At 41.7% G+C, this 15848-nt stretch overlaps 1 protein-coding gene across 2 annotated transcripts in view; it reads right to left on the bottom strand.

Annotated features, from left to right (window-relative positions):
• Positions 1 to 14054, bottom strand: part of MYH7 (myosin heavy chain 7) — a 33798-nt gene extending 19744 nt beyond the window's left edge. For both annotated transcript variants that reach the window (XM_074234842.1, XM_074234843.1), the window contains exons 1-21: positions 13954 to 14054; positions 11264 to 11325; positions 10663 to 10871; positions 10134 to 10277; positions 8491 to 8647; positions 8237 to 8264; positions 7703 to 7811; positions 7521 to 7613; positions 7352 to 7415; positions 7076 to 7174; positions 6600 to 6703; positions 5213 to 5351; positions 4381 to 4499; positions 4069 to 4218; positions 3652 to 3822; positions 2238 to 2547; positions 1823 to 1890; positions 1291 to 1378; positions 930 to 1047; positions 632 to 755; positions 73 to 209 (exon numbers count right to left, since the gene is read on the bottom strand). In XM_074234842.1, coding sequence (XP_074090943.1) covers positions 73 to 209; positions 632 to 755; positions 930 to 1047; positions 1291 to 1378; positions 1823 to 1890; positions 2238 to 2547; positions 3652 to 3822; positions 4069 to 4218; positions 4381 to 4499; positions 5213 to 5351; positions 6600 to 6703; positions 7076 to 7174; positions 7352 to 7415; positions 7521 to 7613; positions 7703 to 7811; positions 8237 to 8264; positions 8491 to 8647; positions 10134 to 10277; positions 10663 to 10863 — 2423 coding nt within the window. In that variant the 5' untranslated portion in view covers positions 10864 to 10871; positions 11264 to 11325; positions 13954 to 14054. The remainder of the gene's footprint in view (positions 1 to 72; positions 210 to 631; positions 756 to 929; positions 1048 to 1290; positions 1379 to 1822; positions 1891 to 2237; positions 2548 to 3651; positions 3823 to 4068; positions 4219 to 4380; positions 4500 to 5212; positions 5352 to 6599; positions 6704 to 7075; positions 7175 to 7351; positions 7416 to 7520; positions 7614 to 7702; positions 7812 to 8236; positions 8265 to 8490; positions 8648 to 10133; positions 10278 to 10662; positions 10872 to 11263; positions 11326 to 13953) is intronic.
• Between the last annotated feature and the right edge of the window lie 1794 nt (positions 14055 to 15848).

Genomic DNA, 15848 nt, shown 5'->3' with positions numbered 1-15848 from the left:
AGACCTGTGGGAACATTTTCCCTGATGTTGTTGAAATAGGGGCTGGAAAGCCTTTCCCATAATATTTCTCACCTTCTTTCCAGGATCTTTTTGAATTCCATACGAGAAAGAACCCCTCTGGATTGGGCCTGAATTCGGGTGATGATACGGGAAAGTCTCTCATCTCTCATCTCCTCCAGAAGACCTAGCAATCCAGCCTTGAAGAACACCTGAGAAGAAGGTATGTATGTTAGAGAGAGGGGAAGTGAATGTTATCTCAGTGGGAAAAATTTTGATATTCCCAGGTAAAATTGGCAGGGGAGGAATAAAGAACTAGGGAAACTGAGGATGTTTATCCATCATAGAAGATATATGAGATTCTAAAGTGTAGTGGTACATATTTCATTTCCCTTTTTTGTAGAATGCTCTTCCGGACACCAGAGGGGAGTTGGGACATAGACAGGACTCTGCCTCATGGGAATAGAAGGAAAAAGAAGAAACAAAATGGCACTGGTGAGATGTGAGTAGTGAAGTACTATCAGGATGCCTTTCCCTTCCTCTGTTTCCAGTTGTGACCTCAGATTGTCTCCCCTTAGGGGAGCCCTTATATTTTCCCAGCCAGTCCTCTCTTCTATGGCCCTGCCTCCCTCACCTTGGTATGGCCAAACTTGTACTGGTTGTGGTCAATGTCCAGGGAGCCAAGCAGCTTCTCTGCCCCCTTCCTGCTGTCAATGAATTGTCCCTCAGGAATGGCTGCTGGGTTCAGAATCCTATATCTGTTGGGAGAGGTGGAGATGGTCATCTCATTGTTTGTGTGGTCCTTATCTGAATGGAGAATTTCCCTTCCCTAGGTGTCAACCCAGAAGGATAGGAGCAGGAACTTCCCTCCCCACCTGTGACCTACCCCATTATCTAGAACCAAATTTTTTTTCCTAAGGGCCCTCACCCACCTCTGTCGGAAGTCCCCATAGAGGATGCGGTTGGGGAAACCCTTCCTGCAGATTCGGATCCCTTCAAGTACCCCATTACAACGTAGCTGGTGCATCACCAAGGGGTTATCCATCACTCCTGTGATGAAGAGAGGAGAAATAAAAGATAGATGAGTGAGAAGCTAGAGAAACTTAGAGGTTATGGAAAACCTATTGGTAGAAAACATGTGATTTAGGTGAGAATGATGGTAGAGAACAGAGTTCCCTTTTTTCTAGAATGTCCCTTTAGGATAATTATTTGGGATGTGTCTCAGCAAGGGATTTTCCTTGGGCAATGCATGCCCCAAAATGGGTTGAGGACTCCTGGAGGTCATGGTCTCACCTGGAGACTTGGTCTCATTGGGAATGATGCAACGCACAAAGTGGGGATGAGTAGAACGAAGGTTGGTCATGAGTTTGTTCAGGTTCTCCTGAAGTCAGAAAGGAAGGAGGAAGAAGAGGACAAAATGAGAAAGAAAAGAAGAGAGGAAAGGGGAGGGAAAGATGAGAGGAAAAGAGAAATTATAAGAAGAGGCCAAAAAAACTGAAAGGAAAATAATGCATGTAGGCAATAAGGAAAAAAGAAAAAAGAGAAGCAGAATTAAGGGAAAAGAAAGTAGGAAAGGAAAAAAGAAAAGAGAATGAAAGTGAGGAGAAGGTGAGATGGGAGTTGAGGTGGGAAGAGGCAAAAGAGATGGAGATGGAGGGGAGAAATAAAGAAAAGTAGGAAAAGAGGAGAAAATAGTGATAAAGTAGACATGTGGAGGGAAATAAGAGGAAGAAGGTGAGAAAAAGAAGAAAGAGGAAAGAAGAAAAGTGCCTAGTTATCAGGAAAGTGTGAGATTCATGTGATGTGAATTAGAGGGGGAACTCACCCTGTGCAGGGCAGACACGGTCTGGAAAGAAGAGCCCTTCTTGGCTTTGCCTTTGCCCTTCTCAACAGCTGTAGAGAAGATGGCCAAAAAGGGAAACAGTCTTAGTATGAAGGCAAGGACAGAAACATGGGTGGTGAAATGACAAATATTGACTATTATTTTGCAGTTTCACCAACCAGGTAACCTGTTGAACTGACTATTCTCTCTCCCTCAAGGATCAAATGCTGATATTTTGGCATCCTTTTCTCATCCATATTTTCCAGTGGATATGTGAACCATGGAGTATAACAATACAAAGATTTCCATAACAACCCAATATTTCTTTAGCCAGGAGTCATCTCCTCAGATTCCATTGACTAATCCTGTTTCCCTCCTGTTTCCCTCCCATTTCCTTCCTGTTTCCCATTCTTCTTACGTGCATCTGCCCCAGCATAGTTGGCAAATAGGTTGCTCAGCAGCTTGAGGGAAGACTTCTGGTAAAGGCCCACCACGGTCTCATTGAGTGGGTCCTTGTTCTTTTGTAGCCAGCCAATGATGTTATAGTCCACAGTGCCAGCATAGTGTATCAGGGCAAAATGGGCTTCTTGCTTCCCTTTGATGTTTCGGGGCTTCTGGAAGTTATTGGACTTGCCCAAGTGGTTGTCATAGAGTTTGGCCTTGAAGGTCATGTCAGTGGCCTTAGGGAACATACATTCCTCCTCTAGAATGGACATTATGCCCATGGGCTGTGGAGAAGGAAGAAAGAAAATGAGACAGGGAAGAAAGAGAAAAAATAAGGATGACAGGGGAGTAGAATTCTGATTCCAAAGGTGAATACTGAATAGTTTATTACAAAGTCTCTAGAGTATGGATGGGGAACTTTTTTTCTTCCAAGCATCATTTGGATATTTATAATCATTCACAGATCAAACAAAATTATCAACTTAAAAATTAGCCTGCTATATTTGGTCAAACAATTAATTAATTCACCCGTGAAAAGCTCCTAGATTTTTTGAATTTTGAGTCCTTCCTGCTGCTTCCATGACTGAGCCAAACCAAATGATTTGGAGGGCCTTATATGCCCCTGTATTAGCCATTCCCCATCCCTGCGCTAGACAGAGGAAATCTATTCTCTAGGAGACAGTGTATTTTAGAGCAATGGATCTGGACTTGTACACTTTGGTTTGAATCCTAGATCTACTCCTTATTACCTATGTAAGCAATTCACCTAACTTCTCTGAATCTGTTTCCCTATTTGTAAAAAGAAGTTTGAACTATGATGACCTTTAAAGTCTCTTCCTGTTTGAAATCCTACGATATCCATGTGAAAATCTGAGACTGTGGCAACTAATTATCATGATGATGATGATGATGATGGTTATTACCATCATCCTTTCAATTACCATCATCACCATCATCATCACTACTATTTTTTGCTATCACCATATTCTCCAATATCTTGAAGTGTTGGATATGAAAAGTGTGAGCTACCCTCCCTGCCCCTTGCTCCATTCCCCCAAATTTCCTTTAGACAAATAATAATAGATCAGTTGTTTGGGAGAAAGGGTACTCTGATGTAGAGGAAGGGTTAAAGAGGGATTGAGACCACAGATCCTGGGGAAGGGAAGGGCTTCTCTTGATACTAGTAATTCCAGAAGGGATTAAAAGAAAGGGTCTGAGTAACTGGAAAAAATAAAATAAAATAATATTTTTTTAAAAAGAAAGGAACTGAGAATAAGGGATTGGGATTCTGTGATTCTAATTTCTTGTCCTTAAACTTTATGCTTTGGCAGGGACATGATACTGTCCCTCTGTTTGGGGGCTGGGCCAAGAAGGTAGGGACTGGGCACCTTCTCAATGAGGTCAATGCAGGCCTGTAGGTCCATGCCAAAGTCGATGAACTCCCATTCGATGCCTTCTTTCTTGTACTCTTCCTGCTCTAGCACGAACATGTGGTGATTGAAAAACTGTTGCAGTTTCTCATTGGTGAAGTTGATGCAGAGTTGCTCGAAGCTGTTGAACTGGGGTAAAAAGGAGAGAGTGGAACAGGTGAGTCACTCAGTCAATGAGTAAACATAGCAAATGTGGGGGATGAGCAGGATCCTCCCCTCAGCAGAGTGCTTATTGCAATTGACTGATTTGTTGGGGAGCAAAGAGGGCTGAAAAAATCAGAGATAGATTATGGAGGACTCTTGATGACAAATATTATTATCATTTTCCTCCAGTTGAGGGAAGGCAGCAGAGCTATTGCCATTCCTCTCACTCACATCAAAGATCTCAAAGCCAGCAATATCGAGAACACCAATGAAGTACTGGCGTGGCTGTTTGGTTTCCAGGGTGGCATTGATCCTTGTTACCATCCAGTTGAACATCTTCTCATAGACAGCCTTGGCAAGAGCGCCAGTGGCATATGCCACCTAGAGGTAAGAGAAGAGAAGGAAATCAATGATTTGGGTAGAGAGAGTAGATAGAATTAGTAGTCAAGATTTAGGGAAATCAAATTTGTTATCCTAAGAATAGACAGCCCCAGTCCATCCCACTAAAATGCATGATTTTACTGCCCTTAGGAGAAGACTCACCTGTTGGACATTCTGCCCCTTGGTGACGTATTCATTGCCCACCTTCACCCTTGGGTGGCAAAGCCCCTTTAGGAGATCTGCTGAGTTCAGGCCCATGAGGTAGGCTGATTTGTCAGCCTCTGGAAAGAAAGACATGGGAGATAGATGGTGAGAACTGACTCATTCAGATCAACTCAATTGTTTCTTCATGAAGCAGTCAATCAAAAAAATTTATTCACTACCTACTATGTACTAGAGATAATGATATTAATAATAGCTAATATTATAGTTGCCATTTATATAATTCTAAAATCTGAAAAAATGCTTTATAAATATTATCTCATGTTATCTTCACAACAACCCTAGAGGGCAGGTCTATTATTAATCCCATTTTGCAGATGAGGAAACCAAGGCTCCATAGGAAAGACTTTGTATAGAAATAGCTCTTAGTTTGAATCTTGAAGGAAATTAAGGGATCTAAGAGTATGACATATACTCCAGGAATAGAGGATAGCCTGGTAAAGGTGTGATGGAAGGAAATATAGTCTTAAGTGTGAGGAAGAGTAAGAAAGGCAGTTTAGCTAGATTGTAAAAGGGTGAAGGGAAATAATGGGTAGTCAGTCTGGAAAGGTAGTTCGGCACCAGTCAGTGAAGGGCTTTAAGTGCCCCCCAAAAGGGGTTCATATTTGATCCTAGAGGCAAAAGGAATTTATTGAGTAAGAAGTAATGTCATTAAACCTATAGTTTAGGAAAATTTTGGGAGCAGTAAAGAGGGCAGATTGGAGAGAGGAGAGATTTGATTAGGGAACAATAAGGAGGCTACTGCCAGAGTCCAAGCTGCCAGTCTTCTCACCTTCAGTGCCATCTGGTTCAGCCTGTTCCTCTCTCTGCTTTTGCTTAAATTTCATGTTCCCAAAGTGCATGATGGCCCCTGTTAGCTTATAGATGGAGTTCTTCTCTTCAGGAGTGAAGCCCAGTACATCAAAGGCATTCTGAGGATAAGCACAAGATTTGACACTCCTCTAAAACAAGTTGGGCAGCTTTCTGCAAGGTCCCTGATAAATGCATGTCCATCAGGTTTGTGAACTAGGCCTAACTTCTCTGTCCCAGATTCATTCAAGAACAAGATTCCTCCTGTGGGCCTTGGACTTCCTCTTGGATGGAATCAATATCTATGGGATGAGGTATTCCTTACCTAGCAGGGAGCTCGGAAGCAGAGGGAAAAACATCTTGTCTCTCCTGTTGAATCAGCTGTCAAAGCTCTTTTCTCTAGTGCTGTATTAGCCTCCCTGCTAGTGACATAGACTTTGCTGACCTGGACTCTCTCTTCCCTTTGCTTCTCTTGCCTAGACCTACAGGTCTAGCCTGGTCTCCTGGATTCTAACCTTTACCTGCTGGTCAGTCCTCCCCTGCCTTATCTGAGTCCCTGTTTTTCATCTTACTTGCTTAGGCCAACAACAGACTCCTTAGCTAGGTGGGGAGAGGAGGGGTCTAATCTTGATACTCCCTGACCAGTCTCCCATGCAGGGCTGTGACAAAATAGTTGGTAACAGTGAAAAGAATTCAAGATTATAGTCAGAGGGCTTGGATTTGTCTACCCACATCAAGGAAGGGGTCTACCTGATTGACCTTAGGAAAGTCACTCTAGGCCTCAGTTTCTCCATTTTGAAATCAGGGTCTTGGGCTAATGGCTTTTAAAGTCCTTTCCTACAATAAGCAAATGATCCTATTATCTCAAGGCCACAGGGCAAACCTAATCTACCTGATGATAATGATAGTAATACCTAGCATTTATGTAGCACTCCAAGGTTTTATATATATATATGTATATATATATATATATATGTTAATACATATATGTTTATACATTATATATTTATACATACATATATATATATAAAACATATCTAATGTTGACAATAACCCTAGGAGATATATATATATATATATATATATATATATATATAATTATTATTCTCATTTTTTACAGAGAATGAAACCTTAGATAAAAGTTAAATGATTTGCTCAGAATTCAGGCACAATTTAGTATTTGAGGCTGAATTTGAACTCAGGCCTTCCTGATTCTAAGTCCAGCTCTTATCCTCTGATCCAATAGGATTCTCTACAGAGCTCTAGTGTTTCAATCCTGGCCCCCAGAATGGTCTAAGGGAACTAAGTTAACTCCACTTGTTCCAATTCTTTGGAACTCCAGGACCCACTCTCCCCTACCCCTCACTCACATCAGTGGCCATGAGCTCTTCAGAGTCATCAATGGAAGCCACAGTTGTCTCCCCTTGAGAGATGAATGCATAATCATAGGGGTTGTTGGTAATCAGCAGCATGTCTGGAGAGAAAGATATATGAGTTAGGAAGCTATGCCAGCCCCTGCCTCTCCCACAGCCCCATTCAAATCAGCTCAGCAGGGGCAGCTAGTGGATAGAGCCTTGACCCTGAAGTCAGGAGGACCTGAGTTTGAATCTAACCTCTAACGCAAAAGAATTGCCTAGCTGTGTGACCTTGGGCAAGTCACTTAACCCCATTGCCTTGTCCCCCAAAACCCAAAGCAACCAAAAAAAGACACAAAAACAAATCAGCTCAGCAGAGGGGGTGAATGAGGCACCACCAGGCAAGAATAGACACAAAAACCAAGCACAAATGGAGAGGAGCACATGCTGTCCCAGAAAAGGTTTTATCTTCTTCAAGAACTCTGACTTACCCAACAGCTCTGGCTTCTTATTGGACAGGATCTGGTAGAAAATGTGATAATCTCTCTCTGATTTGAGTTGGAAGATAACCCGGGATTTTTCCAGGAGGTCTGAGAGAGGGAAAGGGAGAAAAAGGATGGTAAAGGAAGGAGAGAGACAGGAGAATAGATGGAGGAGGAAGAAAAAGAGATAAATATAATCACAGAGAGCCAGGGATAGGAAGACCAAGAGAGATAGTCACAGATGGAGCAGGCTGGGGTTAGCCCTGAAAAACTCCTATCACTCACAGGTTTCAATGTCAGCTGATGCCAGCTTCCCGGTTGCCCCAAAATGGATTCGAATGAATTTGCCCTGTGGAGTTGAGAGAAGTGTAAGAGAATTAAGAGGAAGTTTCAGATTAAAGGCCATCCTAAAGGTCATGCCCAAGTCCCAAAGTGGGAGGCAAGTACTACTCACAAAGCGGGAAGAATTGTCATTCCTCACTGTCTTCGCATTGCCAAAAGCTTCCAGGGCAGGGTTAGCTTGGATGATCTGGTCCTCCAGGGTACCCTAGAGCAAATGAGAGAGAGGAGTCAGAGGTGAGGGATGTCAGCCCTCCTTCTCTGAATTATAACTCCCTGGGACACTGACAAACCAACCTTTCCTGGGGTCTGGTCCTTCTTGCTTCGATCCCCAATAGCTGCGATGACTGCAAAGTACTGGATGACTCTTTTGGTGTTGACAGTCTTCCCTGCCCCGGATTCTCCACTGTGGAGACAATCAGTTGGTCAAATGGACCAGTCAAAAAGGATTAGTATACACCAACTGTATTCAAGGGACCAGAAAGATGAGGAGGGGGAAGGAAAGGTTTAACAAGAAGATGAGAGATGAGCCAGGGAGAGAGGAGACAAGGGGAATGCAGAAAAAGAAGTAGAGAGAATGAGAGCAGGGAGGAAAGAGAAGAGGGAAAACATGAAGGTAGAAAAAAAATGAGATGACGTAGAAGAAAAGGGAAGAATTAAAGAGAGGGGAAACTAGAAAGGAATGATTAAAGGAGAGAGGATGAGATGGAGTTGAGTGAAGAGGGAAAAAGAGGGTTTAATGGTTAAACATTAGATCTGGGATCCTGGATTTGGGGTTGGATAGTAGGGAGAGATTCTAGAGAGGACCAGGATAGGAAAACGTTTACTCACGTGATGAGGATAGACTGATTTTCTCTATCTGCCATAAGAAAATGGAAGGAAGGTGTCAGGAAGGGCAGAAGTAACCCTCACTTCTTCATCCTGTCTAACATTGTTTCTGTCCTCCTCCACCCAACTAAACACTGTCCTTGACTTTCATCCAATATCTCCCGATTTCCTACACTTCTTTCTGAGGATGAAGGAGGTGAGTAATAGGAGTTTGCTCCTTTGGACCATGCTCAAAAGAGTCTGGGATGCTTCCTTACCAGTCAGCATGTACTGATAGGCGTTGTCAGAAATGGAAAAGATGTGGGGTGGAGCTTCACTCCTCTTTTTGCCCCTGTAGGCAGCAACCACTTCTGCATTGTACACTGGCAGCCACTTGTAGGGGTTGACAGTGACACAGAAGAGGCCAGAATAGGTCTGTAGCCAAAAGAGGGACACAGAGAGAAGGGTCAGAGATGCTGGAGGTGAGGCAGACAGGGGAAAGAAGACTCATGGATTCCAACATGGGAAACACACACATACATGTCAGACACACACCACACACACACACACACACACACACACACACACACACACATATATATATATATATATATATATATATTTATATAAAAGGATCTAAAAAGAGAAAAAAGGGGGAAAATACTGAGTTCACTAAAGGAAGAAAAAGTTATGACTATCAAGAATTGAACCAAAAGGTGATTATATGCAATTTAAGTGAATAATAGCATCTGGACATAGAGCTCAGAAACATTTGGGTCCCAAAGGCTACATCTGAATTCTGCATGTTCAAAAAGCAGTTATGGGGTATTGACTATGTGCAAGTCACCATATTATGTGCTGAGGGAGAAAATTATAAAGATAAAAAAGATATGGTCTTTTCTTTCAAAGAACTCACAAATCAGTAGGGGAAAAAAGTATATGCAAATAGCTATAATATAATACAAAATAGAATATAATAAGTTCATGAGAAATTTATAAAATGTGATAAGTTTTTCTTAGGAAAAATGTGTAATTGGGAGAACAGGGAAAGTTTTATGGAGATTATATTTGAAATAGGTTATGAAGAATGGATAGGATTTCAATAGATGGAGGTAAGATGAAGGTGTGGGGATTGGCATAGAAACTGAAAGACTTAGAAGCTGAAAATGATAATAAATAATGATAACTAATATTTACATATTGACTGAAGGTTTTAAAATCTTTGAATATATTATTTCATTTGATTTTGATAATGATCTTGTGAAATAGGTTCTATTATTATCTCTATTTTATAAGTGGGGAATTGTGACTACAAGGGACTTGCTCATGGTTATACAGCAAGTAAGTATCTGAGATAGAATTTGAACTCCAATCTTATTAATCCCAATTATGACACTTTTTCCTCCTAGAAAGTATGAGATGTGTTTATGAATACATGAATAGCCTAGCTTGACTGGAGCATGGAATATATAAAGTTCAGTTGTAAGGGATGAAGCTGGAAAAATTAGACCAGTGGACAGTTTGTAGAAAGTCTTTCATACCAGGCTAAGAAGCTTGGATTGGATTCACTGGGTGATATGAGCTCTGAAACTTTTAGAATTCAGGAGTGATGTGGTCAGAGTTGTCCTTTAGGACAATTAATCAGACAGCAATGTGTTGAAAGGGAGTGAGTTTGGAGGAGTGGAGCAGGGAGACTAATAAAGAGACTATTATAATAGTTTGGGTAAGAGATAATCACATCCTGAATTAGGGTGGTGGTGACAGTGGGATAGAAGGAAGAGGACAGGTGGGAGAGTCTGGAGTTAGAATTAATAATGATAATGCCAAGAATGATGCCACTTTCCATTGTGGATATGGGTTGATATGCAGAAACTATCTCAAGAGGGAACCAAGAGGGCTAGTCCTGGAAAGGAGCACTCACATAGATCATCCATGAGGCATATCGCTCTTTGAGGTTGTACAGCACTGCAGGCTCATGTAGGAAGGTCAGCATAGCCATATCCTCAATCTTGTCAAACTTAGGTGGGTTCTGCTGCATGATCTGGTCTTCTTTCACTGTCACTGTCTACAATAGATTCCACCCCATTTGCCATCAGCAGGATACACTTTCCCGATTTCTCCTTCTCATATTTTTGGAAGAATATCAGGAATTAAGATTATTTGAGGAAAGAATGGATAAAGATGGCTGAGAGGATTGGAGATGGCTGAAGAATTGGGTCAGATCTTTTGGAGGGAGGTAGACAACCTGGAGGTTGGAGGGAGGGAGAATCAAGATCTCTAAAGGAAAAGGGAAGTTTGAGATTGGGGTTATTTAAATGAAAGTGGGATAGTCTAGGTCCCTGAAACAGGGGAAGAATGGGGTACCTTTGGGTTCATGAGATGTGGTCTTGGTTATATTCAACAGAGTTTACCCATTTTGGACCTCTGACCTTTACTGCCCCGTGACCTACCTTGCCATTTTCAGTCTCGGCAGTGACTTTGCCCCCTTCCCGAGACACAATCTTGGCCTTGACAAACTCTTCCTTGTCATCAGGCACAAAGACATCCTTCTTGAGGTCAAAGGCCCGGGTTTGTGCCTCTAGCCGCTCCTTCTCCGACTTGCGGAGGAAGGGGGCGGCTGCCCCAAATGCGGCCATCTCAGCATCACCCATGGCTACACCTGAGTGGGGACAAACAGGGTGATCTCCCTTTCTCTTCTTTTTTCTTTCCAGTCTCTACCACAAGATTAAATTCCATGGTCCACCTCCTGTTTGCACAACACATCTTTCCTAAAGACTGGTGACACCCCCATTAGGAAGATGTGTTTGTGCTTTAGGTCTGAACTGTGTGGTTTGGAGGGTTTCTCCTCTCCCTTTGCCTGATTTTATCCCTTCATGGGTAAATTCTCTATGGTTTTCAAGTCACTATTTGGTGATGTGACTGGAGATAGAAGGCAGGGAGAAGTAAAAACTCCCTAACTTCCCAAGCTCTGGGACTGCTGGACTCTACTTCCTTCCCCACTCACTTCCTCTCATGTTCTATCATCTCAATAGCCCTCTCCCAACTACTTACCTTGGCTTCTCCTCAAAAGAGTCTACAGGAGAGGAGGGAAGAACACAAGCCTACTGAGGGACCTGGAAAGCAGAAAGGAAATATCAAAGGATAGGAAAAGGAGGCCCCTCACGTCACAGCCTGACAAACCCCATCAGTTTTGCCTTTCTCTGGTCCTACCCCCCATTTTCCTTCAATCTGGTTATCCTCAGGAGCCTGTGTGTGTCTCCCCTGCCCCCAACCCTTGGGATTGGGAGTGATGGTAGTCAGTTTTGTTGCTCCCATCTTCACCTTCCCTTCTCCCAGACACCATACTCTCCAGATCAAAGCTTTAGTCCCAACAGCTGCAAGCTGGTTTCTTGAAGGTGCTTAAACCTCGAGTTTTAATCTTCTTCACTCCTTCAGACACAGTTTATAGAAAGTGTGGCTATTAATGAATAAACCACTAGAGTCATCAGTCTCATCCTACCAGAAAGATAGCTAGAGTATGCTAAACTGAATTATCTTTGGGTATACCCAGCTACTCAGAGGGTAAGCCACACTGTGCATCCCCAGTCAAATACTGCCCACCATCCATCCACACCCATCACAAACATCTCCTTATAGGTTCTCTCTCTCTCTCTCTCTCTCTCTCTCTCTCTCTCTCTCTCTCTCTCTCTCTCTCTCTCTCTCCCCCCCCCCAACAGATACAAGTTCCAAACATATACACACACTTTCTAATGAATACCTGTACTTCCAAAATACACCATTGTGCTTCCTATGAAAAGCCATGTGGTCTAGGGGGTAACAGGGTAGCTCAATGGATAATTCTCCACCCTTGGGAGCAGGAAGATCTAAGTCCAAATTCTGACTAAGATACTTACTAGCTACTGGACTGTGGGTAAGTTAACCTCTCTGTGCCTCAGTTTCCTCATATATATATATGTTTATATTTAATAGCATCTGATTCACTGTATTATTATGAGGATCAAACAAGTTAACATTTGTAGAGTGCTTTAGAAAGTTTAAAGGCTATATAAATGCCAGCTATTATTCTAAATGTCCAGTCTTGGAGCAAGACTTGAATTCAAACCCTGCCTTCCATTCATTTTGACTATATGAGCCTGAGCCTGATCCCTCAGCCTCTTAGTGCTCTAGGGAATGCTACTGGTCTTGCCAATCTCCATCAGTGAAAGTTGTTATCACACTATGATTTCCCCACAAGGAGGAAGTCACACATCCAGACACCATCCCTCCCCAACAAACTCACCAAGAAGACTCATATATCTCTTGTTGACATAGTTACATAATGACCATTAGGAGTTAGAGCTGAATTTGTAGTAAGGAAACAAGAGGTCAAATCCCAGCTCTTCATTAATTAGTTGTGTAATTTTGGACATGTCACTTAACTACCTTGTTTCTCAGTTCCCTCATCTGTTAAAAGGGAGCAAAAACATTTTCATTGCCCAGCTCCATGGGGTGCTATGGGAAAAATACTTTACTATTACAGCTACTGCTGCTAGGGCTACTACAACCTCCTGATTTTATAATGCTTTCAAGTTTGCAAAACCTTTCACCCACAGCCCTAGAAACTAGGGAATAGAGGAGTCATATTTTTTTTTCAAAAATAAATATAGAAAATGAGACAGAAAAGTTGAGTGATTTGCTCAGGGCTGTATAGATTATAAATTCTATTCAAGTCATAGGGTCAATGGGATCTAAAGCTGGAAAGAATTTAAAAGATCAACTTATCTAAGGCTTTCTGTTTTTCAGATGAGGAAACCGAGATCTAAAAAGGTTTGATGACTTTTCCAGGGTCACATACATAATAAGTAGCAGAAGTTGGAGTCAAATCCAAATAGTCTGACTCCAAATCCAGTGTATTTTCTTAGATTCAGGCTTTCTGACTCCAAGACCAGTATTATTCCATATATATATATAACACATGCATGTGCATGCACACACATACATGAATCCTACTTGTGTGCATATATGGATGTCACCGAGTATAAACATGTGCTCGGGGATATAGATCTATATCTGAGTTTCAATATCTATCTCAATCTTGATCTATATCCCTGATCTATATCCCATGTATACCTGATGTCATACAAATACATACATGCAGGTGGGGTTAATACATAATACCCATAGGAATACATTATACATACCTGGATACATGTTTTTATGTGTTCCATACTTTCAGGGGTTCAACAAGTATAATAAATTATAAAAAAAAATCTCATTCTCTATCCTATCCTTACTTCATAAAGAGGGGACATACCCATAGAGACACATGTTTGTAAATACCCTTCTCTAAAACAATTTATCATGACATCAATCCACAAATTTATACAAATAAAATTTCACATGTAATTTCCACCCACACCTAATATATTTAATATGTGACATGTGGTTTACCTGGGACGTAATTTTCTTGGAAAAACCTCTCTCCACATGCTCACAATTCCCTCAGAAATACACACACACACACACACACACACACACACACACACACACACAGCCCTCCTCATCATAAATAGGATCCCATAGAATCATTATATATAATTATCCTTCACCTTTTAGATACACCTGCAGAGGTGCACAGACCCACAGGGATCAGTAGACTTATCTGTCTAAGCCAATCCCTTCCCTGTGACCACCTTCTGCCCCTTCCCAATCCTTGGTGGCCCAGGCACATCAGAGGAAGGTCATAGGCTTACCACTCCTACCTGAGATTAGCAAGTCAGACAGAGAGAGAGAGAAGGAGAGAAGAATGTGGAAGCAGCCAGCGCTGGTCTCAGGGGCCTTATATATGGAACTGAAGGGTGCTCCCACCCCCACCCGCACCCCGTCCCTGGCCGGATTTAGAAAGGGCTGTTGTCACCAGAAGCATTTTCCCCAGTCCCCCTCCCCCCTTTCCAAGCAATGTTCTCCCCCCCCCCCCCCCCCCCCCCCCCCCCCCCCCCCCACCCCCCGAGGGATAGGAAACAATTGGAAGTGGTCGTCATTGTTATGGCATGGAGATCTCGCAGGGTCTGAGTTCCAGAGGGCGGGGGCAGCTCCAAAGGGAGCAAAAATATCTCCCTGGCCAAGCCTCACATTCCACAGCTGGCAGGAGTAGGGAACCCACCAGAAAGGAGAGAAAACAGGCAGACTCTCCCAAAACCTCACTCTGGAGTCTCCAGGACTAGACTTTCCACCATCTCTACCCCCTTCAAGCCCCTAGCTCTGTCACTGCCCCTCACTGTAGTCTCCTTGTTCCACATTCCTGGATCTTTCTTCCAACTTTATGACTTGAGCATGGGGAGCTGAATGTCAAAAGCGAGTTGACTGTTGGAAGAGCTCTAAAGTGACCCAGCCATTTTGAAGAACAATTTGGAAGTATATGCTCAAATGTATATATACTATGTCCTATTAATACTATATTAGGCAAGTATATAGGAGAAAGAGCCCCTTATATGCTTGAAAATTTATAAAGGGCAGCTAGGTGGCATAATGGATAGAGTGCTTGCTCTAGGGTCAAGAAAACCTGAGTTCAAATTTGACCTCAGACATTTAATAACTGCCTAGCTGTGTGATGGTGGTCAAGTCACTTAACCCCATTGCCTTAAATAAATAATTTTTTTTTAAAAGAAAGAAAATTTATAGGAATTCTTTTGTGGAGTTGGAAGTAAATTAAGTGCCTATTGTTTGAGAAATAGCTGAACAAATTGTGGTGCATGAATATAATAGAATATTATTATACAATAAAGTAGGGGTGGGGAATGACCATTGCCATGGCAACCACAGATGGGACTCGAAATTCAATAAATCTAGGAATTAATTGTTTGATCTACTATAGCAGGCTAATTTTTAAGTTGATAATTTTGTATAGCCCTCAAAAGTTGTTATAAATATCCAAATGGCTGTTGGCAGGAAAAAGGTTCCTCATCCATGCAATAGAGGAAAGAGAAATAGATATTTCTATAGTATCTACTCATTTAAATACATTATCTCACTTGAATCTAGGGAAAAGGAAATGAATATTTGATAAATATTGCCAGCACTGTGCTAAATGCTTTTTATTATCTTCTCATTTGACCCTCACAATAATCCTGGGGGTAGATGCTTATTATTAACTCCCTTTTATAGTTGAAGAAACTGAGGCATACAGAAGTTAAATAACTTGTCCAGAATCATATACTCAAGTCTGAGACTGGATTTAAACTCAGTACAGCATCTATCCACTATGCCAATCCTGCTACCTCTATGATTTTTGTTTCTTTTATATACAGGGGAAAAAAAACAGTGAAAAGAGAGGAATTCAGAGAAACTTTGAGAATTTGTTTGGACTGACCCAGAATGAAAAATGCAGAATGGAGAAGACTTTATGCACAATAATGTAGAAGGAAACATCATCAAAAGATAACAGCTTCTCATACAATCCTTTTTTTCTTGAACTTTTGTATATTGATATGTTTGGTTTTTGCTATTGATATGTTTGTTTTTTGCTAATTAATAAATTCACAACTAAAAAATCTAGATGAAATAAATGGGCAAAAAGGAAGATGCAAGTAATTTGAATGTAATGACTAGTCCTGACTTTAGAATGTGAATCATACTTCTTGACAATGGTGGGGCTGGA

The sequence above is a fragment of the Macrotis lagotis genome, chromosome 4 (assembly GCF_037893015.1).
Source record: "Macrotis lagotis isolate mMagLag1 chromosome 4, bilby.v1.9.chrom.fasta, whole genome shotgun sequence".
Classification (NCBI taxonomy): domain Eukaryota; kingdom Metazoa; phylum Chordata; class Mammalia; order Peramelemorphia; family Peramelidae; genus Macrotis; species Macrotis lagotis.
This window is presented reverse-complemented; position numbering and strand designations above follow the sequence as displayed.